This window comes from Trachemys scripta, chromosome 3 (genome assembly GCF_013100865.1).
Source record: "Trachemys scripta elegans isolate TJP31775 chromosome 3, CAS_Tse_1.0, whole genome shotgun sequence".
Classification (NCBI taxonomy): Eukaryota; Metazoa; Chordata; order Testudines; family Emydidae; genus Trachemys; species Trachemys scripta.
In genome coordinates, this window is record NC_048300.1 from 183,467,413 (window position 1) to 183,493,570 (window position 26,158).

The window sequence follows — 26,158 nt, forward strand, 5'->3', positions numbered from 1 at the left end:
ACTGTTAATAAAACATTCAGTTACCTAGTTTCAGAATATTCGGAAAGTCTAACAGGATGTCAGGATTACCTTATGCGACCAGTAAGAGTAACTTCGGGAATCTTCTTGTTATTGATGTCTAAGATAAAGGTATATGCCCTCCTTTCCAGAGTGGATTCATCATTGACTCTGAAGTTGGTACCAAAGTCAATATCGAAATTTGGAATTTGGACATCACTGGTCAAAATCTTCTTGTCTCTGTTGTATCTGAAGGTCAGCGTGGCCTCACTTTGTCTTGCACCTGAAAAATGCAACATTAATGATGTCTTTTTAGGCTTTTATAGAAGGAAGGATGAAAAAAATGAGCATCTGAAAATAGCATTATCCCAAATATCTAAAGCAGACAGTGAAGAGAACAATTTCAGTACACAAGTTGAAATTTGCTCTCCTTGTTCTTTCAGATTTCTAGGGGTTCCATTCAACCTACTGGAGATGCTATATTGTCTCTAATTACCTCTCTGCTTGCTTTCTCTCTTTATCTATCACTGATCTTCTTCAGTTTGTCTCTCCATACAATTTGATGTTGGTTCAACTCTTTTTTTCTGTAACAGATTTTCAGTATTTCTGTGCATTATTGACTAACCATTTATTTTCATATTTCACCTAACAATGTATCTTTTCTCTTGCTTATATGGTGCCTCATAATTTCCCTTCTTTATTGCTTTCATGTATCAATGTAATTTTATTATTTAACATAGCAAAACATTTTGAGATACAAAATATAGCTATGGTCCTTTATAACACCTGTGCACTGGAACTACTCATGTACATAAAACCGAGGACATGCGTTTGCAGGTTTGGGTACAAAGATTGTTTTGTATTGTATGTTGTAAATAGCAATGCTAATTTTGTTAATCTGATTTTTCTTCATGGCATTGTCACAATTCAAAGATGAGCTAAGTCTGATTGTTCTTTACATTCTTACCTTTTGCCTCAGTGGTAAATTTCAAAGTGTCTACCAGGTCATTTTCCTCTCTCTGTAGATCATAGTTAGCATTTGCAGAGTATTCCTGTACTTGTCCTGTAGGCTGTATTTCAATTTCAATCCTAGAGAATTCATAATGGGAAAAAGGTCACCTATACTAGTAACTAACAAATCCAATTAGTATAGCAAACAGTAAAAATCACTTCAATTCCCAACCAACTTGTTTCTCAGTTGATCCTGCCTGTCTTTTATTAAAGTACATGACAAAAAAGCAATATGTACTGCAGCCATAATAGGGACGGTTGACTTTTGTGGGGTAGACAAAAAGTAGATACAGTCAAGGATGACATAACTGACCTGCTTTCTCCAGTCAGTGGGTAGTATGGTGCTGCATCTGTGTAGCTGGCATTAGAGTAAGCTACTTTAGTACAGTAATTTAGACCAACAAAGAAAGGTTTGCAAGATGTCCACGACTCTCTGTTCTCAATCAGAGGTGGAATCACTTCAGTTTTGGTTGGAGAGACCAAATGTAATGTATTACTGGAAAAGAAAAATAAGTCTAGTTATTCTCAAGACATGTATCTAAATATTACTGTTATTTGATAAATCCTATTTATGAGATTACTTTTCAAGTGAAAACCTTCTGAAAAAATATACCTATTACAAGCTTAAGTAACACAGAGCTTTGGAAATAGCAAGTAGTGAGAAAATGATAAAATTATGTATTAATAATTATTATATAATAAATAACCTGCATGCATACAGATCCTTTCATCTTAGAATCTCAAAGTGATTATGATGATTAAGTATCACCCCATCACATAGATATGCATTGTTATTACCAAAATTTTATGAAAGGGGAAATTGAGGCATAAACAGGTTATGTGTCTTGGCAAATATTATGAAAGTGAGTAACAAATTCAGAAATCTTTCAGGCCTTACTCCCAGGCCCTAGTCTGCTCTGACTACTACATTACACCAAGAAGGAAGTTATCCTAGCTTTACAGTAGCAGTCATTTTCCAGAATAGCAAAAAACAAACAAACAAAGAAAGAAATCCAAAACAAAAACAAAAAAAGCCAACCACCATCAAAATAAAATCCAGTACAATATTTATCATTCAGAAGCAAAAAAGCAAGAAGGAAAGGAGGATGCAATCTTGAAAGAGCAAATATTGTTATCCAGGTCCAAACACCTGAAGCTGAAGAGCTTGGTAGGGGTCTTCGGAGCAGGAATGCTGAGTTTTAATTGTCCTGCTCTCAAACCAACCCGGGCTTCAATTCCAGACTCATGGTAGATGTTGGAGATCATCTGCACGCCACTTCTAGCAAATGCCGGGATGTTTGCTCCCACATGAGTTATAAACTCAATTGCCATCGAGGGTTTAATGACCAGGTCTGCTTGCATCTATGGGGAAAAGACAAAATGATATATTTCATTCCCCAAAGAACATTATTTAGTTCTGATAATATCAATGTAAGAGTAATGTTCTCATTCTTATTGATGGACTAGATCTAGATATTGGTAGCTTAATTTATCAAATTAATGTTGTTATTCAGTAAAGTTTGGTCACTAAGACACACTATAGAATCTGAAGGAAAAAGGAAGTGATGTTTGTGGGGCAGCAAATATGGGGGGAGATAACTCAGGTTCAATGAACTTGCTTTATAGTTGAAGCTGTTCCCACTGCAGAGAGACTTTGAATTAAAAAATAGCTCTTTGGAGAGCCTCAGGCAATTTAAATCCAGTCAGAAGAGACTTTTCCACAGTGGGAGGATTATACTAAGCTCCAGTGAGTAAAAGGTTTGACAAATAGGAATGGGTCCAAAGATCTATCTAAACTTTCCCAATGTATAAGAGCACTCAGGCTCAAGGTTTTAATTCAGCTGATTACCAAAATAGGGGCCAGATGCAAAATCTGGATGCAGATTCAAAAATTTACAACCCCAAATTTCAGAGGTGTTTGGACTGGAGATTTTGTTTCAAACCTATTTCTGGTGACTCAGGATTTCAGAGAAGTTAGCATGCTAACTTGGGTTAATTTGGATGAATAATCTTAGATAGCTATATAAAACTCAGGTATATTTTAATATTTGTTTTGTTCAATTTCTTAGTTTAATATTGCCCTCACCCAATGACAACCTGGAAGTGTTGTAATTAATAATATTAATCTTTGTTTCTGGAATATTCTGTATTGTCTTTGACAACCTGCTGATATCTCTGCTTTATTCCCAAAGGAGATGGCACACTTGTTAGGGGAATATAATATCATGACAGGAATTAAGACTCACATTCTTTGGTTGAATCTTCACCCCAGCCTTGGCTCCAGGAGTTGCAATTCCCGAGAAAGCAACTTGGAGCTGCAATCCTGCTCCGGTTGGGAGCTCAAATTCATTGTCCATAAAGATGTAGTGAACAAATAAGTCACCCTCTGTACCTTTTGAGATGGCCTGCACAATCTGTGAATCAAATAAGGAAACACTGAATAATGAAGTACTTTAATGTAGGCTTTGTAACATTAAAATGAATCCTAGGATGAGGTATAAAGGACCTTTTAAAATATCCTTTAATCATAATCACATAATCTAAGACTATAATTCTTATACGGTACAGAGACCAAGACTGCACAAAAATATTACTTTATGAGGCACAAGTAAAAACATTCACGAAGAACATTTGTCAAAATCTGTCTTTTAAGAAAAATAAATATAATAATTTCTTCACCTAAATCTGAGGAAACAATAGTGACCATCTGATTACATGGTGATAGGTGTAATATAATTACCTAGGTGGATCAGATTAGGTAGAAGGGTGAAATTTTGGCATCACTGAAGTCAACGGTAAAACTCCCACTGACTTCAATGGGGTCAGGATTTCACCCAATATCCCTCGAGTGCAATACATTTCCTTTACTTTTTAATATTATAAAACATTTAACAATATTCCTGTACATTCTACCTCCATTAACCCTTTAGCAATATCGCACATGGACAAACATTAAGATTTTAGGGATTACTCCCATGTTGGTCCCAATCCTGCAATGGGATCCTTTTGGAGTCAATAGGTGCCTCCTTGTGTCTCAGCAGACCCCCACTGGCTTATGTTCTCTGGGACTCTGCATGGATCTCATTGGTGGATTAGATCCATAGCATGTGAAATCAAATGGAATGAAGATACGGAGATAATCATGATATTGAAGACATTATTCTGAATCTCACATTCTTCTGTTGTCGAGATGCACAATTATTTTAGGTCCAGATTCTCAAAGGTATTTAGATACCTAATTCCCATTAGCTGGATTTGTTCCAATGGGAGTTAGGCACCTAAATAGCTTTGGGGATAGGGCCTTTTGGCTAAATTTTGACACTCCATTTTAAGTAATTTTCTTTTTAAGTGACTAGTACTCCATTCAAATATCTGTGCTTTATTTGGAAGATAAATATAAAAATATCTGATAGAAAAACCTAATGTGAAATATTTTCATTCTGCACTTCAGAAACATACCTTCTCTGGAATGGCCTGCAGAGTTTTAATGCTCTTTAAAATCAAATTTCCCAGTATGTTGAAATCGTTGAGTTTCATGTACCCAAGTTCTTCTCCCAGGATTCGGAGGTAGGCCCTAGCTTCAGGAACTTCTTTGTTTCCCATTTCTTTTATCAGTTTTTCAAAGTTCAGCATTATTCCTTTCATCACATCCTGAGAATTCAATCAAAAAGTACCACAAAATGAGGTCTCCTTGTAACAAGTCTGAAAATTTGATACACCCAGTACAATTACATAATAGCTGCCAGTTGATTTGCACAGATACCCTTATTGGAGACAGAACTCTGGAACTTTGGTTCCTAAAACAAAGGATTCTACGAAATGCAATAAAGGAAAATCACCTTTAGTTAGATGTAACTAGGGATTTTATCTTCTGTAAATTAACCATGAGAGGGCAATGCTCCAGATATACAATACATTACACATGCAGGAAAGTACTGAACACAGATGTATGCGTGTGCTAAATATTAATAAAACACTGTCTAAAGAACAGTCTGAAAGTATACCTGATCCTGTCTGTCATCCTTGGAGTAACCAAAATAGTCAAAGAGCACCTTGGAGACATGCTCTGGAACTCTGCCGTCAACCCAGTACAAAGCCTTACTGGCGCTGTCGGGAAAGAACCCTTTCTGGCCAAACAATGCTTCTAGCATTGGCTCAAAACTCTTCCCATCCATGCCAATCTGAAACACAACAAAACAATGTAATGACTGAGACAGATTCCCTGCTTCTAGGGAGCTTTACAGCAAAGAGACTCTCTGGTGAACAAATGGTACATTTTAAAATGTACACTGCAATGACAGAAAGCTACAGAGAAGGCACATGCGTGCAGCTGGGGAGCAGAGCATTTGATCTCTCTTTGGGTGAAATTCACCTCCATCAGCACAAGACCTATGAATTGCTTACACCCTTCTAAACCGTAATATGAGTGTTCAAGTGTGACATTAGGATGCATGCACTTCAAGTGGGGCTTTTGCATAGGGGTGAATTTTACGCTTAATGAGATCTTGAATGACTCAACCTAAGCCTGAAATGCTCCCAGACACAATGGTACTGGGTGCCAAGAAAGGGCCCGTCTGATCCAAAGCCCACTGAAGTCAATGGCAGGGCTCCTTTTGACATCAATGGGGTTTAGATCAGGATCTTGGTGCTTGCAAAAATAACATATTTAGTCACTGCAAGTCAGTATAAGCAAACAGAAAGAAAATATGTAAAAACTGAGTAATAGTGTAAGGATTTGACATCTGTTGTACCTCAAAGATATCCATTGGGCTAAGTCCATACAACTGCAGAGTAGTTTTTAGCATGGTTTCTTTAGGAATGTAGGTGTTTGGATCGAATATCAGATTTCCTTCTACTTTGGCTGAGACAGGATCATTCCCGGGCAGGGAAATACGTTTGGAAATCTGATAATTTTGTGAAAACTTTCTGAAGTCATTGGCTGCTGGAATCTGAGATCCTTTAAGAGCTTCTTGTACTTTGTTTTTAAGACTAAGAAAAAGAAAATGAATTGGAATACAGTTAGTAAACATTCCAGAAATCAGCTAGTCTTCAAACAATAATGATTTCTTCTGCCACGTGTCTTGATTGTACTTAGTGAATGCTCTGCACTTGTTCACGTAGAAAAAGCAAGGGTAAGAGCCAGAACCTAAGTGGATGTAAGCTGGCATATCTGTATTGAACCCACCAATTTATACCAGCTGATTATCTGGCTCTCTGACTTTAAATTGTTTAAATGAGGCTATTTCAGTTCACCATTCCAATTAGGGTTAGAACTTTGTTCTTATGTCAACAAAGTACAATTTAATTGTACTTACTCTTCGATGCCTACTTCCTCAGAGTCCAAGATGTTGGCAATGTGGGTTGCAACAAAGCTTTTCACTTGTTCACTTTTGTCCTTTAGGAGCGCTCTAGTGATCTTGTTGAGATCAGATGTGGAAGGACTTTTCATCAGCATAAGATAGGCTGCCAGACGTTTATCAACTGGAGCATCGGCATTTTGGAAAGCTTTAAGAAGCACAGTACGGTCCTGTACCAACAATGAAAGGTACATTAGTGCACTAATAATCTAGCTAGGTGATATTGCCAGTCTCTGATTGGAACATGTTGGGTCAAATGATTCCCTTAATGACACCGTGCAACCTTGTTGCAACTTTATTGGAGTTATAGAGGAGGGAAGCTACTTACTTCTAGGACTGGTAAAAAAAAATTCATTAAAACTTTGTTTTGATGGAAATTTTCATGAACAAAATCTGCTTTTGTCAAAACTGAAATTCATTTTGGTTTCTGGCAACTGAAAATGAAAACTGTTGTTTGTTGGTTGTTGAAAACCAAAACATTTTTAGTTTTTATTTTGTCAACAAAAGGCCAAAAACTTCTGAAGAAAACTTTAGATGAAAAATGAAAAGGTTTTTTGCTTGACATTTTTCTTAGGGAAAAATAAATAATTTCCCAACCAGCTCTACTTATTTCATATATATTGCATAATAATCCTGATTACTTCACCTTCATAGTACACAAGAAAAACATTCCCTGTAATGTTTGGGGTGATCTTAACATCTTAACATCTTAACAACTATTTAAAATATGAAAAAAGGTCCTGTCTTGTAGACTGTAAGCTCTTTGGAGATGGAACTGGCTTTTTCTACATTTCTGTAAAGTGTCTAGCATGATGCAACCCATGTGGTTTAAACAAACCTGATGCTGCTGTAGTGCAAATACAAATAATACCTCGCTCTTATACAGTGCTTTTCATCCATAGATCTCAAAGCACTTTACAAAGGAGGTCAGTACCATTATCCCCATTGTATAGACAGAGAAAATGAGGCACAGAGAGGCTGACTTGCCCAAGGTCACCCAGAAGGCCAGTGGTAGAACCAGGAATAGAACCTGAATTACCCACTAGGCAACACTACCACAACAAATATCCACCCAGTAAAAGCAATGAGCCCGATTCTTCTCCTCTCACTGTAATTAAACCTGTGTAAATCAGAGGTAACTCTCTTGAAGTCACTGGGCTACATCCTCATTGTAATTACTTCATTGAAGACACCATCCAATAGCAATGGACATATCCAATTCTCCTCTCACGTAATTAAACCTGTGTAAAGCAGGAGCAACACAATGGAGCTATTCCAATTCACACATGCCCATTGAGAATGCTGCTGTGAGAGGAGTAGCAGCCCTGGTAAAATCAAGGAAGGGGTTCTAAAGAAAGGCAGGGGAATAGATAATGGGGAAATAGCATAAAATATTCATGGATGGAGAAAGCCTGTTTTGTTTAATCATTAACTTGAAGCATACAACTGAGATGAGCTAGAACTATACAAGATTGATTTACCTCATCAGTAATAGTCATTCTTCTCAGTGCCTGGATGGCTGCTTTCTGAACAGAAATTGATGCAACTTCACTTTTGATACATGTCTTCAGAGCAGATTTCAGGTTTGGATTAGCAACCTCCATTGCCTTGCCCATGTTTCCAATAGCCTGTGAATTATGAAAACAAGGAAATAAATATATTTCCCCAATCAATAAGAATGCTATACTGCATGCTGTGATTTTAAAATAATAGATTATATAAAGAGAGAGGCAAATTAAAATACCCTAAGTGTGAGGTAGGTTAACTCATCATTCCCAGAGCACTCATTGCCAATCATTGACTCCATAAAGTTTGCAACATCCATTATTTCCTGTGTCACTGTTCTCTTGTCCTCATAGAATCTATGGGAAGACACAAATGAACCAGAAACCATTAGAAACACCTTATTAGGGAATCCTTTTCTAAGTCAATTTGCACAAACATAGTAAACTGAATGATTAAATCTCCAAATAATGATTGCTTTCAGAGTGTGTCCTAACGCTTTTTTTCTGTATACGTATCTGCACATATACTCACTTGGTAACAGCATGGCTTAAAGCATAAAAAGTAGCTCGACTTTGCTGATACTGGGCCATGTTAAGAATTTCCCGTATTCTTTTGGTACATGGAAAAGGCAGGAGTCCAAGGCTGTATGTGACTGCGTCCGCCACCAGAGGATCGACATTTCCAGTTCTTATTATCTGAAGTACAGAACCGAAGCAATCTGGGGTACCACACTGAATCAGACCCTGCACTGTGATGGAACTGAAAGGGAAAGAAATTATTGACATTAGTCCAATGTTCTTGAGTATATGTCCATGTTGCATATTAGAAAGAAACATGCAGCCAGTGTGTTACAACTATATTCAAATGAGGATAGATATTTTCTACAATAGAAATGTTTTTAGGTCTCTATGGAGTCATGAAATTCAGATTTGAGATTCAAATCAGAACTTCGTGAAATATGGAGTGGCTCAGAGTCAGAGTTTTCCAGTCAGGTCCACTGTAGAGACTAGTCCAAACCTGAAGTTCAAATCTAGATCCAAACTTCCACAAAGTCCAGAGGAGGGTTTGGAACTGGGGTTTTAGTTCAGGCGTATCCTTCTCCATCCCTATCTGTATCATCGATATTTTTTATATCTATGTATTCTGTGTCTGTATCTAGATTTGTATGCATTCTAGTGTGAGTGATATATCCCTATATCTCTGTGTGTCTCTAAATAGATCACACAAATGGCTATTAAAAATCAGTTAAAATCATATTATTTTTACAAATTATGCTAATATCATAACCAGCTATGGACAAAGGTTTATTACATAACTGTTATTACTATTCATTATTTGTATTATTGTAGCACTTAGGAGCCCAATTCCTGGACCAGGCACTGTACATTGTGCTAGGCACTGTACAAACACAGAACAACCAAGATATGTAGTCACATGTTTCTCTCTTTAACCATCTCGCCCTCCACACATCCACAAACCAATCACATTCCTCATACAGTGTAACATGAGTTAAACGGAGGCTGCTTTTTTTCTGTGTATGTGTAATGGAATAAAATGCAGCCAGAAGGGAAATGGTGGAGCAATAGATTTGTGCCCCACTCCTGGACCTCCAAAAATTTTCTCTCCACAACTGGAGATTGGGTAGTGGTAGCACCCGGTGCCAGGGCTTGCAATCAGTGCATTTTAACACATCTATTCCCTGAATAGCCTACCCAAGGTCTAATCCAGATTTATCTCATAGTAGTAACCTATTCATGGGGGAGCGGAGGGGAGGAGTCACAGGGGGACTGCTGACGTCTGTGATAAAGGCTTATTATGCTGTTGTGCAGCATTTATTACATGACCATTTAAGGGACAATTGGTACAAGTTTTGGATTTGATTCCATATAATACTGAGCAGTGTGATTTACATTTAGGAGTCTACTCCCCCAAAAATATATTAGGATTTATATATATCAAAGTAACAGTTAATGAGCAAATGAAAAAATATTACTACCTCGTGGAAGGTAAGAATAAACCTGTTGAAGTAAATTATTACCACACTGGACTTGTTTGTTTATGGGATAACATTTAAATAGCTTTCTGTCTCTCCCTCAAACACACATACTCTTAGTAGTCTTTCCCAATGTCCAACTATTACAGCATTTAAGATATTACTTTAGGCTATGATTAAAACTGTTTACAGGAGAACATCACCTCTGGAATTAAATTTGATTCAACATTGCCAGGCTTTGTGTTTACACAATGCGAGAATTACACTTTTTATACATTACCTTGAGGTCTCCATCATCTTTCGTACAAGAGACCCTAGAGTGTCATTGTGTAAGCCTCTAAGTCCAGTTACAAATTTGTAAAAAAGGCTTGCTCTCTGCTGGTTCTGCTGGGAGACTGACAACTTCTGCAGATCCTGGAGGACCTTCAGCACAGCGTCTCCATGCCGGCGGGATTTGGTATCAGCACTTTCCAAGGAAAGTCTTTTCTTTTCCAGTTTATCTAACAAACAGGAAAAGCATTATTTCTTTCTGTAAGGACTGTGATCTACAAACCTCACACTGGGTAACCAGGAGCCCAGAGCAGCTCAGCTAGCCCCGCCCTGCTACACTTGCAAGACACGAACAGACTGGAGGAGGAGTTAAAAGGGAGCAAAATAGCTCACTGGTGGCAGATCAGGGAAGAGAATGGATCTGAAACTTGCAGCTCCTGAGGAAAGGGCTGAGGGAAGGCAGGACCTCTCCCAACAACAACTTGCTGAGGGAAGGGAAGACTGTTAGAAGGCTTCTTGTCACGCAGACAGAAAGCAGAAGACCAGAAGTCTGAAGTGCAGACAATTTGATGTTTATTGAGGTTAGTTCCAAGCAAGCATATTCATAGCTCTACACGCTGGCAGGGTCTGTTTCTCAGTGTTCCGTTCCCAGCTCTGACAACACAGAGCCTTTACCCCGTGTCCCCCTTCCCAGCTCTGACACCGCAGAGCCTTTATCTCATATCCCCCTTCCCAGCTCTCATGCCGCAGAGCCTTTACCTCATATCCCCCTTCCCAGCTCTGACACCGCAGAGCCTTTACCCCGTGTCCCCCTTCCCAGCTCTGACACCGCAGAGCCTTTACCTCGTATCCCCCTTCTCAGCTCTGACGCCGCAGAGCCTTGCCTATGTCTCTGTTCCCCATTCCCCAATTCCCCATTCCCACCTCCTCCTCCTTAGCAGGCCCAAATATACCTGCAGTGCACGCCCCTAGTCACACCCCTTACAACTTATGGTCCTATTCCATTTTCGAGGGTCGTGAGTTGGGGTCCTCATTCCGCCCCTTTTGTACCCCACGGGTACAGACTACCCTGACAGGGAAGAGACTGGGGACTGACCTGGCTAGGGGGCCAAGTCACAGGAGGAGGCAGCTGCTGCCCTGAGAGAGATAGAGAGCATGAGGAAGTGCCCAGCGGTGAGCTAAACCCCTTCACACCTTCTTGTCACAGACTTCAAACTTTGAACCATAGTGGGGTAGTAGGAAGTTGCCTAGGGAGGGCAGCCTTAAGGATTTCCTGGATGTCAGTCCTTTGATAGCCCTCACAGGGCCCTGAGCTGGAGCCTGGTGGAGGGGGAGGGCCCAGGCTCCCCTACACGCCCCACCCCCGCATATCTAAGGGCCTAAACCCTGACCACTAGGCAATGCTGCCCACAAGAGCAGGACATCACAGAGACATTTTAGTTTCTGACTCCTTGAAGCATCCTTCCTGTTTAACTAACAGGATCTTCATGAAGTTTTATATAGGTACTGATGTAGCTGAACAGTGCATTTGTTTCCCCATATCTAGAATTATTTCATGTATAGGTGAATACACACCATTGCTATTTCCTGAAGGTGATATGCAGCTTTTTTTATCGTAGGTGGTTAGGCATTTCTTAACAAAGCTAATCTAACTTGGTCAGTGGACATGTTTTATGAGGAGTGCATGCTGAGATTGGAAGCCAGAAATGTGTCACGATGAAACGGAAAAATGTTTCAGTACTGCAGACCTACCTTCATCAAAGTTTCTGTTGTTGATTTTGGGGGTTTCGACAAGTTTCAGAGTCTGCGTGACTTGTGCCATCATACCATACTGATTTCTAGTAAATAACAGAAAAATGCAGTCCTTCAGTTGTGCTGAATCCTGCCCGCCATTGCATGGGCAGTAAATCAGGGCAGAATTTGACCTATTATCATTCACTATGACTATTTACAAAGGAAGGGTAACGATATATAACATGCCACCTACTTGTATGAGGAAGGCAGAAATAGGTGTTTTTCTTTGCAGTTTACTTCAGCCACATGCCTTCTCCTTAAATCTATAGTGTACTGACAGGCTTGACTGCTGCTGAGCAGGGTGGCTAATGGGCTGTGCTGTAAAACATAGTTTGAGGAACATTTAGCATATTTTGTTTTAGTGAAATGAGCACATTTCTGATGGCTATTGTTACTGGGCTGCAACATTAACAGTGACAGCACATTGGGAGTGGTGCTGCCGTTTAGTTCATAATTAAATCACAGCCTTGTCTAAAGAAAAACCGCGCCAATATCTCAGTCCGTATCCTGCAGTCTCTTCACAGCCAACACTCCTGAAGATATCTTGTCCTAAGTGTCAGTGAAGTTATTATGGTGTTTGCTTGAGAATGTACTGCAGGACTGAGCCCTTACAGCCTACAGGAAAGGACATGGCCATATCAGTGCTTAATTTGTAATGAAAGAAGTTGCCCGGGCTCCAGCAATTAGGTGCTAGGGCTCAAGTATTTTTTTGACATTCATAACGGATGCAACAAACCCAGAGGTGCCAGAGCTATGGACTGTCAAGCCTAGAGGTGCCCAGCCTCAGCCCTGGCAAACTCTGGCACAAATTAAGCACTGGTCCTTATCATTATGAAGTAATTTGCAATGGGTAGAATAGTTTAGATACTTTAAAACAGTGTATGTACTTCACAGTCCTCCTACGGACTCTGTAGTTACAAATGGTTTAAAGATTTCCATCAGCAACGAACATTAAAAGAATAAGCACACGAGCATTCGGTACCAGGAACAAATCTTTCAGTGTGTGTGTTTGCATGTGTGTGCACGTGTTTGCACCCAGCCTACTTGCACACACAAATACCCTGAGTGCCTCGGAGGATGGGGCTTGTCAAAGGATTTATCTTGGTGCATGCAGAAACTTCAGCATGCACATGCACATCAAGCTACTTGCATACGTATGCTGATTACATGCAATGGGCATATGCATGTTGGAAGATTTGGCCAATAAAGTTTAATGGGCTATCTAGAAAACCTTGGACCTGATCTTATAAGGTGCCTCACTCCTGACAGTATTAAGCCCATGGGAAAGTCTGATTACATATATATAAAATCAGTGATTCGGAACTATTCTCTTAAAAAACAAATAAAAACAAACCAAAAAACAACACATCACATTGAAATATTTGTGAGAACAATGTGAAAGAAGTTGAGATGATATTAATTTCCCAAAGTTCAGATTTTTCCATTGACTACCACTAATGGCAGGAAGCAAAGGCAGAGGGTCAGATTCTGAAAAACTAAAATAACTATAATGAAGCACTTTCTTAAATAACATTATGCCCTGATGTACTTACCAGTCCCTTTATGAGGGCAATTGGGCTGACATAGTCTCTGATGGGATTGAAGTTATCGCAGGTTTTCAAGTTTCTATTAATTGAAATAACTGATGCTGTGTTCCCTTTCCTATCCTTGACTTCAACTTCACTGTCGCACTTCCCATATATGGTATCCTGGAGAGTGGGAAAAATTAGCATCACTGTTCATGTTACCAAAAGAGTTCAAGTCTAGTCTGAAATCCCATTGTCTGAGTAAGAACTTCAGGACAGGGCCCACTTAGTGGGTTTTGCTGAATTTGTTAAAGAAGTAAATTAACGGTTGCTCAGCTTCCTACCATGGAGATTGTTTTTAGATTGTCTTCAGTTTCCATTGGCACAATAAGTGCTGAGATGATCCCTCTCTTGATGTTAAGAATGTTCATTGGTTCATCCTTCTCTGAATAAAGCTGGACCTTCTTCCCATCCTGAGTGCTAAATTTCAGTTCATACCTGCCCCCCAAAAAAACAGTAGGTGTGAGACAAAAATAAAAACAAGCTAGCCAAGAGCTTACCATCTTGATTATTGCCAAATGCTCCATGTACATCTAGATGTAAAATTATTTATTATTATTCATTTGTATTAATGTGGCTCCCGAAACCCCAATCAAGATTGGACTCCATTGTGCCAAGGACTATACAAACACACACATTCCAAATCATTTAAAACAGCATTTAAAATGTTCCCTAATAAACCAGTTTCTGCATCTTTCCCTTCCCCTTTTTCATGAGAAATAGTGATCTTGGGCTCACTGCTTATTATTTTATATTGCTTTGTTCTTTCCCCAATTCTGTTTAGACTATCCCCAACCACGACTCTACCTAGTATTATTTCTTTGAATACTGAGTAGGAGACTACTGACCATTAATACCACCTCAGTTCTGGTGTATACACTTAAAGAATAAGATGTTGTAAACTTTGAGGACATTCAGTGAAGAGCAACAAGAATGATTTGTGATCTGGAAAACTTAATTTATAGTGACAGGATTAAGGAGCTGAGTCTACAATAAACTCAATAGAGAAGGCTAAGGGTAAACTTGATGGATCTGTAACTATCTATACAGGGAGAAGATTTCTGACATTAGAGTGCTCTTTAATCTAGTGTGCAGATGCATAACAAAATCCAATGGTTGGTAGCTGAATTTAGACAAATTCAGATAGGAAATAAGATGTGATGTTTTCAAAGTAAGGGTAATTAACTATTGGAACAGACTACCAAGCAATGTGGTTGATTCTCCATTACTGGAGGTCTTTAAATCAAGACTGGATATCTTTCTAACAAATATGCTTAGCTCCTCAACCTCAAGTTATTTTGCTTGATGCAAGAATCCCTGGGTGCAATTCTATGGCCTGTGATGTGCATGACAGGGTAATAGCATTAGAGACTTATTCAGGAAGGGTGTTACATGCATAAAGGGAGGCATTGAAACAAGTGTGAAAGTTCATGTGGAGAAATGGACAAACAAGCAATGGAAGCTGGTTTCACTGGTGGACCAGAAAGGGCAGACACAATAAATTACCAGTGTAGGAAGGAGCTAAGTTGTGAAGGACATTAAAGGTCAGTAGCAGAAGCCTGGGCTGTATGCTTAGGTGGGCTAATGTTACTTTGTGCTGTGTAAGCCAAGCAAAATAGTCTGCAAAGTGGCTGGACACAGCCATTTAACAATTCCTCATGTTCAGGGGAACTTTCCTCTGGTAGAAAACTCAGAGTGAACTACACTAACTCCTACACAAGCACTCTCTACACTCCTGATATGAAGAAGAGAAGGGAGCAGGCTGTGAACATTCCAGCATCAGAGGGTTTGTCTCCACTTACCGGTGGATCGACGCTGCGGCGATTGATCCACCAGGGCTCAATTTAGCGGGTCTAGTGAAGAGCTAAATCGACCCCTGGTGGTTAGTTGCTAACGTAACTCAAATTGTGTAGCTTAGATCGACTTTCCCTCGTAGTGTAGACCTGCCCAGAGTGTGGATGGGACAGGGAATTGAGCTCTGCTACACCCAGGCTTTCAGTGACCCAATTCAGGGCTGTTCCCATGCAGCCCTAAATTGTTCCACAGACAGGTGGCTCTGAATCAAGGAGTTGCAACTAGGTCCCTTCAGCCTCCTGCTCTCTCAGCCTCACAAGTCTGGGACAGCACTGCCATACACCACCCCTTCTAAGGACAGAGCAGGTTGTGAAGTCATAGTCTATCCCGAATTAAATAAGGATGGGTTTGTTAGCAAAGGCTCTAGTAAGTTTTTGCTCACTGGGCCATGGCTCTGGCAAAGTCATCTGAGTTCTTTGACTGTTTCAGGAGACTCTTTCCCTCAGCGTCCACACCAGACATCTCTCGCAGGGTACATTCGCTTGTCTTCAGGATGAAGCTACACAGCTGTGGGACCTCCAGCTCAACCTGAAAACATACACAGCACATGTTTGCTCCTTCTCTTACTATCACTCCTGAAGAACTATGTGGTTCATATTTTTAAAGATACAGGAGATTTTCTTAAATTTATTTTTAAAGTAACACTGTGTGCAGGGCCGGCTCCAGCTTTTTTGCAGCCCCAAGCGGCAAAACCGCCCCCAAAAAAACCCCGATTGAGTTGCCGCCAAAGTGCTGCCGAAGCAGAAGACAGGGAGTGAAGGACCCGCCGCCGAATTGCCGCCGCAGACCCAGACGTGCCGCACCAACAACACACGGACTGCTGCCCCTTTCCATTGGCCACCCCAGGCACCTGCTTCCTTCACTGGGCCCTGGAGCCGGTCCTGACTGTGTGCACCGTGCACTTGTATAGGAGTTTTTGTGTGAAGATCGAAGAGTGCTTTAAGTAATCTCACAATATCCCGGTGGAGTAGAGGTCATATAGATTTGTAGAGTACCTAGTATGTAGGAGTCCTGGTCTATGACTAGGGCTCCTAAAAGCTATGGAAATACGAATAATTAATAATATAGTCCTCATATTAAAAATGGGTAAACTGAGAGACAGACACATTATGTGACTTTCCCATGATCACATAGTAAGTCAATAGCAAAGCCTGGAACAAGTACCCAGGTCTCCTGCTCCATCCATTTCACCAAACTAGATCCATGAACCAGTTCCTCACTTTCTGCTGGTAGAGAATTTTCAGTTAAAACTATTTTTCAACAGAATATTGGGTTTTCAATTGAATGACTTTTTTGTTGAAAAAGTGTCTGTTTTCCATGGAAAACTTTGATTTTTCATTGAAAAAAATGAATGTTCCAAACCCAAAATATTTCTGTCTCATGGGAATAGTAGTTTGGTTGGCTCACATTTCTACTCTCCTCTAAGGACTGGGTTCCCCAGCCAGGTTTTATCTCCTAAGATACATCATGGCCATTCAACTCCCATGATGCACTGCCTCTCCTCACCAATAGGGGAGAGTAGTCCAACCAGGGAATCCAACTTGTAGAAGAAAATGGGAGCACAAGGCACCCAAACTACAACTCCCACAAGGCACTGCAGTGACATTCTGGAATAGAAATATTTTGGCTAAAATAGTTTGGATTTTGGCCAAAATATTTCAGATTTAGATTTTTTTTGCCAAAAATTAAAAATTTGCCACAGGGTGGGAGGACCATTTATCCAACCAGCTCTTTCTCCAGTTTTCTGTCGGAAAATAAATGGCTTCAGACTTCAGGGCAGTCAAATGTGTGCATTTCACAAGCACTACATTCACTAAATAAAAAATGGAGGGGGAAAGGAGATGGAGGGCATAGGAAAATATGAGGGAGGAGTTTCCAATTGTTAATTCCCATGTTACCCATTATCTTTTTTTCTGATTGTAGTCAGTTCTTTCTTCCTCTTTCCTTACCTTGCAATTAATTTTAGAACCACTTCGTGAATCTGCTGTTCCTTTCACTCCACTTGCTATTTCTGCTTCATAGTTGTAAACGTATTTTCTGAGATGTTTAAATCTGGTTGCATCTTCTGCAATTAGAAAAACAAATATTTTTGATGAATAGCACAGACAGATGCATATTTAGATAATCCCAATACAGACCAAGATAGCATTGTGCAAACTGGAAATAATGCCAGAAATGAGGGAAATATTAGCATATCCCTATGGCTGATTTCTTCTGTGGTTTTGTACATAAGTTTTTTTTTTTTTTTTAAGATAAATCTGTAGAAGGAATATGGTGAGTTGTCATTACTTGAAGCCTTTAAATCAAGATAGGATGTTTTTCCAAAATATGTGCTATAGCTCAAACAGAAATTGTGGCCTTGATGCACAAGTTATTGGATTCTTTGTCTTGTATTATGCAACATGTCAGCTTAGATGATCATAATGATCCCTTCCTGCTTTAAAGTCTATACATCTCAAATTTCCCCCCCATTAAAGTCAATGGTAAGCACAGTTGGGAGCGTAGGCCCCATCAGAAGAAAATGTAAGGGATAAATGAAACAATGCAAAGGAAAGAAAGCAAGAATAGTGAAAGGCCAATATGGCTCCATCAGGAGCTCTTTAATGTCATGGAAACCAAAAAAGAAATTCTGCAAAAAGTGGAAATGTAGATGAATTGCTAAGGAGGAATAAAAAGAATAGCATAAGCATGTAGGGACAAAAACAGAAAAGTTAAGGCACAAAATAAGTTACACCTAGCAAGGGACATAAAAGGCAATAAACAGAGGTTCTTTAAATATATTAGAAGGAAGAGAAAGATGAAGGAAAGTGTAGGTCTTCCACTTAGTGGGGAAGGAGAGCTAAAACTCATGACATCAAGAAGGCTGAGGTGTCTAATGCCTATTTTGTTTCAGTGTTCATTAAAAAGGTTAATGGTGATGAGATACTCATCACAGTTAATATTAACACAAGGGAAGGAATGCAAGCCAAAATAGGGAAAGAACAGGTTAAACTTGGAACTGTTGGCAATTATGTTTGAGAACTCATGGAGGATGGATGAGGTCCCAGAGGACTGGAGAAGGGCTAACATAGTACCTATCTTTAAAAGATGAGCAAAAAGGACTTGGGGAATTACAGACCAGTGAAAAAAAAAACTATAACTATATTGTTAAAAAAAAAATTAAGTCTCTTTCCAGGTATTAGTTAGTTACCTGGAAAGAGACTTAATTTTTTTTTTGAACAATATAGTTATAAGCTCATAGAAAATAATAGGGTTATAAGGAATGGCCAGCATGGATTTGTCAACAATAAATCATACCAAACCAACCTAACTTCCTTCTTTGACAGGGTTACTGGCCTAGAGGATAGGGGAGAAGCAGTAGATGTGATATATCTTGATTTTAGTAAGGCTTTTGATACAGTCCCAGATAACATTCTCTTAAGCAAATGAGGGAAATGTGGTCTAGATGAAATTATTATAAGGTAGGTGCAAAACTAGTTGAAAGACCATACTTAAAGAGTCGTTATCAATGATTCACTGTCAAACTGGGAGGTCATATCTAATGGGTCCCACAGGGTTCAGTGTTGGGTCTGACCCTATTCAATATTTTTAGGTTTGACAGAATCAATTTTTGTTATAATTTTGATGGATAATATACATATTTATTTTAAGCATTTTTAAAAAATATTCTATTTAAATCTTCAGTTTTGCAAAATTATGGATTTTAGGCCATTTAAAAAAAATGATTTAAATGTCCACAGTTGTTACAGGAAATTAAGGGGGGAAGTTTAGACAATAATTATTTAATGACATTAGATATTGAGATTTAAAAAGTTAAAGCTTTATAGCCATTAAAACACAAATTGTCAACATCACATGTCAAAATATACAAAGTAAATATCCTTAAATCAAACTCTAATAAGTTCTCAAGCAGCTCTTTTCTTACTTGTTGGTAGGAAATTTACAATATTATGGATGGGAATATTTTTTCATTGGTTTCTGTGTGTATGGTCAAATTGAAAAAAATCTAAATCTAAATCCTTCCAAACTTAAATACGTTCCTTAATGACTTGGATGATGGAGTGGAGAGTATGCTTCTAAAATGTGCAGATGACACCAAAACTGGAGGGGTTGCAAGCATTTTGAAAGACAGGATTAGAATTCAAAATTACCTTGATGAATTAGAGAATTGGTCTGAAGTCAGTAAGATGAAATTCAATAAAAACAAGTGCAAAGTACTATACAGTGCACATGTACAAAATGGGGAATAACAGGCTGGCCAGTAATACTATTGGAAAGGATCAGGGGGTTACTGTAGATCACAAATTGAATGAGTCAACTATGTGATGCAGTTTCAAAAATCCCAACATTGCTCCAGGGTGTTGTATGTAAGTCATGGGAAGTAACTGTCCTGTCTACTCAGCACTGGTAAGGCCTCAGCTGGAGTGCTGTATCCAGTTCTGGGCACCACACTTTAAGAATGATGTAGACAAATTGGAGAGAGTCCAGGGGAGAGCAATAAAAATAAGAAAAGGTTTTAAAAACCTGACCTATGAGAAAAGGTTAAGAAAACTGGGCATGTTTAGTCTTGAGAAAAGAAAACTGAAGGGGGACCCGATAATAGTCTTAAAATATGCTAACAGCTGTTGTAAAGAGGACTGTGATCAATTGTTTTCCATGTCCACTGAAGATAGGAAAAGAAAAAAAGCTTAAGCTGTAGTAAAGAAGATTTAAGATAGATATTAGGAAAATCTTTCTAACTATATCTGTAGTTAAGTTTTAGAGTAGGTTTCCAAGGGAGATTGTTCAGTCCCCATCACTGGAAGCTTTTAAGAACATATTGGACAAACATGTGTCAGGGATGGTCTAGGTTTACTTGGTCCTGCCTCAGCACAGGGGGCTGGACTTAATGGCATCTCAATATCCCTTCCAGCCCCACCTTTTTATGATTCTATGCAGACAATTAATTAGATTGTTTTTAAAAAGTCTGTATTGGGTTTCTTTAAAAGTGGTGTTTACTTCCTTGCTAACAGAGTTCAGCTCAAATTTGTTCAGTCACAATTCAAAGACAACTATAAGAGCCAATTTGTCCACGAATTTCACACGATTCAAGTTTACAAAGATAAATGTGGAACTGGAGTGGAAAAAAAGAACCCCCGAAACCAGAATCCCTAATTGTAATTCTGCGAGAATCTAAAGAACTGTCCTCCCGTCCAAAAGTTTCTGGGAACATGAGATACTTTTCTGAGTCAAACTCACACCTGAGTTCATGGACTCCCTGGAGTTCTTCCTTTTTATGTGAGTGGACATTTTTTTTGATGTGTACAGGACCCAGATCAGGTCTGTGCACTGTTTAAGTCCTTGAGACAATATCAGGCAGGAGGAAATGTGTTTAGAAGCCTCTCCTAAGAGCTCAGAGGACTTAAGTGGCGCACAGGCTTTGTGCTGGGCCGCTTCACACAGGGGGATTTCACCTATCTGTCCCTACCTGCAAAGGAGATTCAGCTTTAATATTATTATTATTATTTATTATCTGTATTGTGGTAGCACCTAGGAGCCCTCATCATGGACCAGGACCCCATTATACTAGGTACTGTATAACACAGAACAAAAAAGATGGTCCCTGCCACAAACAGCACACTGAATTCTGCTTCCAGATCAAATGAAAAATCAATGAGGTGACATAGATGCAAATGAAAGCAGAATTCCGTTCACTGTCTCACAGAGATATGAGATCTTCCAGTGGCAGGCCTGGAAATGGTGGGCCAAATTCTGTTCACAGATAACTGCCATTGTGTCTGCAGGCAGAATTGGAAACTAACCCTGATCCTCCTTGGGAGGAAGGAAAGTCAACTTCATCTTGGAGTCAGCACACACAACTCCAGTGAAATCAATAGTTTTGCCTCTTTATGCCAGCACTGTGTTTGGCTCAGTGAAGTGTATTATATTCTCAGCCGTGCTCCTGTAACACATTTTATCATGTCAGCAGGGAATGTCTCAATCGAATCTGGTAGGAGTTTGACTGCTTTCTTTATATTTTGGTACAAGAATTACGCTTTAAAGGGGAAAAGAGAGAGAGATCTTAAAAGGAAGCTATACATCTTAGAAGAGGAATATATGAGACAGACTAAGCAATGGAAGTGCGAACTGAATAATTTCAAATCAGAGAGCCAAATCCTCAGCTGATGTAAATTAGCATAGATCTGTTGAAGTCAATCTGTGCCAGTTTACACCAGCTAAGGATCTGGCCGAGAGTTTACTCTGACATCACTGGGGTTGTAAATGAGAGTAGAATTTTGCTGTTAGTATCCTGTTTTTTCCCTTAGAAAAAGAACAAGGAGTACTTGTGGCACCTTAGAGACTAACACATTTATTTGGGCATAAACTTTTGTGGGCTAAAACCCACTTCATCGGATGCACGCAGTGGAAAATACAGTAGGAAGATAGATATACACAGAGAACATGAACAAATGGGTATTCCTTGGATTTCCAGAGTCTGTAAGCCTTATCTAGTTTCCCCTTGATGTCAAGTATTTTATTTCAGACACCACTGATTTAATTATTAATAAATATGAATATGATAGCAATAAATACTTAATATGATATAGTTCTCTTCATCCTCAATTATTTAACTAATCTGATTGGCCAATTATATTAATTACAATCATACAAACAGTTTGAAGGCTATCCAAACTACCTTAGACTCTACCATACTATAATTGTTTGTATACTTTCATCAATTCTCACAAGGCTGATATCTGTTGTACTAATTCTAGGAGACATAATTTCCCTTCAACTACTGCTTCATTTCCAGTGTTTAACATGAAGCTTATCTGTAATAAAAGGAATAAATACTGATGAAAATAGTAAATAAAAAGAAAGTTGAGAAATTGACAGCAAAACCCAGAAAAAAATCTCTGAATCGGTTCAGATGGATGAATTAATCCTGATCGCCTGTAGATGGTGCTATAGTGTCAAATAAGAAAAAGCAAAAGCTCATCAAGGATAAAGATCAAAACAACTCATGGGACACTGACCCTCCAGAAGAACATTCTGTATCCAAGCAAGCTGTCAAGGCCAACCAGGGTTCATTACAAAGGTTGTGCATAAAGTCAGCATTTCCTGTTTCTTGACTAGGTTGGTTTAATAAATTATTATCCCAGCTGATAGAGTTATTGACATATTCTGTAGGTATTTAGTTAGCTATTTGAGCCAAATACCTGGGTGTAGCAATAACTGAAAGGAGTAAATCAGGAGTGAGATTACCAGTGTACATTGAAATGAAATGCATACGATTTCCTTGTTAAATCTTCAAAGTTAGAGAAAGGGGACTTCCAAAATAAGAGACCTTGAAAATCAACCAAGCAAATAAATGTGGTATTTCTTTATGGAAAGTTTTTTTAAAACTCAGAGCCACAATCACTGCTATTCAGGCTGATGAAAAATCTTAAAATTCATAGGGCTAAGTCCCTGATACCTTCTAGGTCCTGAAGTCAACAGGAGTTTTGCCTGAGTAAACATCTGTTTTAAACGAAGGGATATATATGGAAATGGAAAACAAAAAACCAAAAACCTCAACTTTGGGAGGTATAGTCAGTTAAAACAATAGTAGAGCAAAAGGAATACAAAGGGAGAACCCTTACTTGAGCAAGCTGGATTTCCATTTTCAGGCCCATCTTCTGTAAAAAAGCAAAGCATAAAATAAAACTTTTACAAATTATTAATATCAAACAAATAAAATAGAAATACATATGTACATTCTGCGTCACAGTCCAGAGATGGCTATGCAGACACAGTGGGGCCTCACTAATTTGTACTAACAACTAAGGGCTTAGTTCTGCAAACACTGAGGTAAAAGACAAAATTCCATCTACTTAAATGGTGAAGTCGAGCATTAAAAAAACACTGCAAATGACTGAATTTTGTGAATTAGCAAGCAAGGGCCCGATCCTCAGATCACTGAACTCAGTGGCAAAATGCTGCTTGATATTAATGGTGTAAAATGCACTAAATGTACAACATGATAATAAAAAAGCATTGTGATGGGGGAAGTAGTACAGTTGATAGATGACAAACAGACCAAATGCATCACGGAATATACTTTCTTTACAACACTGAAAATTATAGGTTGGTTTTAAATTATGAAATTATGAAAATATTAAATAGTAGACCAATAATTGTACTGCAGTAATATTTCTTTGTAAAAATAATGATAGCTTTGCTATATGAGACCTCTGCACAGCTCTCTGCTATTAAATCTTGACTAAGAAGCAGGGGAAGACCTCTGTTTTTGTGTCTGCATTATAAAATTTGTGGACTGGCGAAAAGTAGATAAGTAAGAGTCAGCTGTATTGATAACAGAGGTAAATATATTTGTTGAAAAATGTGTTTAATTTAAGCAATATTTGGATTCACTTAAGGTTAGTTTGAATACTGAGACTTTATTCTTTCACATGCCCTGATTCAAAGCCCACAGTCTTTTCTTTGACTTAACTGATCAGATTCATATTGTTTTGTATTAGGAAAAAAGTAACTTATTTCATGTAATCTAATAACAATAACAATACTAGTAACAATGTATAGGACTAACTACATCCTTAGTGTAACTCCGGTGAAGTCAATAAAGGCACATTGGTGGTGAATATTATCATTACCTGCATATAGGACCAGATCCTGCTAACCACCAATTTATTTCAATGGTGAAGGATTGGACCCATAGTTCTATCCTCCTGAAGGATCCCGAAACATTTTACAAACTAGGGTACCATTGAACAATCTGAACAGACACTCCTCGGCCAGGAGAGAATTATCTTACAACTCCACCACACCACATTCTTTTCTCCCCCAAATTATACCAGGTGTATCTTTACTGAACTGAATCAAAATTACTACAGAGCTACTGTCATCTTTTAATACAAATCGCTATTTCACATACAGTGCCTCCTACCAGACACATCATGTTTTATCACTCATATCCCATCGCACTTGCAGTAAAACGTATTAGCAACACCCACACTAAATCTGCAGAATACTATACAATGTCTCCTTGCAGGTGAGCAATGATCACTGTAAAGAAAAGCAGCTAGGCAAAAATAAAGGCTGATGATACCACCACACTTGTAAAATAAATTAAAAATAAACCAGAGAAATGGTGAAATTTCCAACTTTTCCTTGGATTCAATATGGATCCTGCTATTAGGACACATTCCATCACAAAAATGGAACAGATTACGTATTTCCCATCCTTGGCTTCTCTGATTCTGTGATTCATAGTCCCACAGATTTTTCCCTCCCTGATAGTTTAATAGATTTACTCATAAAGCAGCAAAAAGCCCTGACATATCAATTGCTACTTACGAGTGAGAACATCACTGCTGAGCAGCAACAGCAGCAGCAGCCAGAGCTGCAGAGGGCCCATGGTGAGCACCGGACCCTACTGCTGCTGTCCCCTCAGTTCTTCTCCTTTCTCCCTTCACCTCCTCTACCCACGGTTCAGGGAGAGAATGAGCCTTCTCACTTGGACCTGCATTTATATAGTCTGTCGCAAGCAGCTGAGCCAAACGGGTTAGAAAGTTCAGAGCAAATTGCAAAAGGTCCAAAGGTGAGAGTCCTGGATCCTCTTTGCAATTCTGCAGAAGGCTCAGCCCGGGCTGCTGAGGCCCCAGAATGCAGCAGAAGACTGAACATTTATCTGTGGTAAATGATTGTGCCGCTTCAATTGCATTTTTCTTTCTTTAACTGAGTTTTAACAGCAGAAGATAATATTCCAACAAAAAGGGATTTCCTCCTTTTAGCAAGAAATAAAGTAAATCATGGAAATTACTGCTGGGAAAAGCTAGCACTACAGAACTTTGAATTAGTATCGAGGCTGAGAGGCTTGAATGGTACTTATACATGACAGTAATTAGATTGTTGTGCAAGTTGGGCATCTTCTCTTTACTTAATGTGAACATGCTGTCATGTGGCCAGAAGAGGCAGAACAATTAATATTAAGGATGCCCTTTATAGGGCCAAAATTTGCTTCAGACCTTGCTCAAAAGCAGATGCATTTCAGACAGGCTGGTAATATCCAGGCACGACAAGCCATATCAAATGTTGGGATTAGAAAATTCAGTATTCTTGCTGGTTTCAGTTAGCCCAGATTTTTAGGGTTCATCTCCTTGTTTGGTAACAACAATAAAGAAATGAGAGATAAGGATAAGAAATTATCATTATTATTCAAAGAACTAAATGAAGGAAATTCAAAACTGTACAGTATTCGTGAACATTTAAGTGCATATTAGAGCTGGTCAAAAATCAGGATTTCCATCCCATAGGGAATTCCAATATTTGGGGGAAAATTCCCAAATCAATATGAAAAGCAATTTTTTTTTCAGAATGGAAAGTTTCCAAAAGTTCAATTCAGTAATGTCAAAATATTTGATTTTGATTTTGACATTTCTGACCACAATGAAGTTGTGACATTTCCAAATCAAAATATTTCTTTTTGTTTTCTTGAACCAAATCAAAGCATTTATTTTTAGCTTGGATCAACAGTAATTTGGGTTCCCCTAAACTGCCAGGGTGCCTCCTGGGAGTTGTAATTCAGGTACCTCATGACTTGACTCTTCTCTGTGGGGTAGGCTCTGTTGCTAGATTAATCTCCCATGATACACCATGTTCACATAACTCACATGACATACAGTGTCAGTTCAACCAGAAGGTAGGTACTGCATCATGGCAGATATAGTTCAGCCAGGGAGCCCAGCCCTTCTTTGACATCTCTGGGGTTAGGATTTCATCTAAAGGCACTTGGATGGGCAAGCCATTTT

At 38.9% G+C, this 26,158-nt stretch overlaps 1 protein-coding gene and 1 long non-coding RNA gene across 2 annotated transcripts in view; one reads left to right on the forward strand and one right to left on the reverse strand.

Moving 5' to 3' along the window:
* Positions 1-24,860, reverse strand: part of APOB (apolipoprotein B) — a 46,284-nt gene extending 21,424 nt beyond the window's left edge. Inside the window, exons 1-21 of the mRNA XM_034766594.1 lie at positions 24,705-24,860; positions 22,991-23,026; positions 17,318-17,433; positions 15,751-15,896; positions 13,799-13,952; positions 13,482-13,637; positions 12,122-12,246; positions 11,887-11,972; positions 10,145-10,364; positions 8,403-8,630; positions 8,110-8,227; positions 7,847-7,993; positions 6,324-6,535; positions 5,760-5,997; positions 5,013-5,189; positions 4,468-4,659; positions 3,255-3,422; positions 2,159-2,370; positions 1,322-1,504; positions 965-1,086; positions 70-280 (exon numbers count right to left, since the gene is read on the reverse strand). Of these exons, the coding sequence (XP_034622485.1) occupies positions 70-280; positions 965-1,086; positions 1,322-1,504; positions 2,159-2,370; positions 3,255-3,422; positions 4,468-4,659; positions 5,013-5,189; positions 5,760-5,997; positions 6,324-6,535; positions 7,847-7,993; positions 8,110-8,227; positions 8,403-8,630; positions 10,145-10,364; positions 11,887-11,972; positions 12,122-12,246; positions 13,482-13,637; positions 13,799-13,952; positions 15,751-15,896; positions 17,318-17,433; positions 22,991-23,026; positions 24,705-24,765 (3,308 nt within the window). The 5' untranslated portion in view covers positions 24,766-24,860. The remainder of the gene's footprint in view (positions 1-69; positions 281-964; positions 1,087-1,321; positions 1,505-2,158; positions 2,371-3,254; positions 3,423-4,467; positions 4,660-5,012; positions 5,190-5,759; positions 5,998-6,323; positions 6,536-7,846; positions 7,994-8,109; positions 8,228-8,402; positions 8,631-10,144; positions 10,365-11,886; positions 11,973-12,121; positions 12,247-13,481; positions 13,638-13,798; positions 13,953-15,750; positions 15,897-17,317; positions 17,434-22,990; positions 23,027-24,704) is intronic.
* Positions 24,861-24,978: 118 nt separating this feature from the next.
* Positions 24,979-26,158, forward strand: part of LOC117875344 — a 33,412-nt gene continuing 32,232 nt past the window's right edge. Inside the window, exon 1 of the long non-coding RNA XR_004645253.1 lies at positions 24,979-25,043. This is a non-coding gene — a long non-coding RNA (uncharacterized LOC117875344). The remainder of the gene's footprint in view (positions 25,044-26,158) is intronic.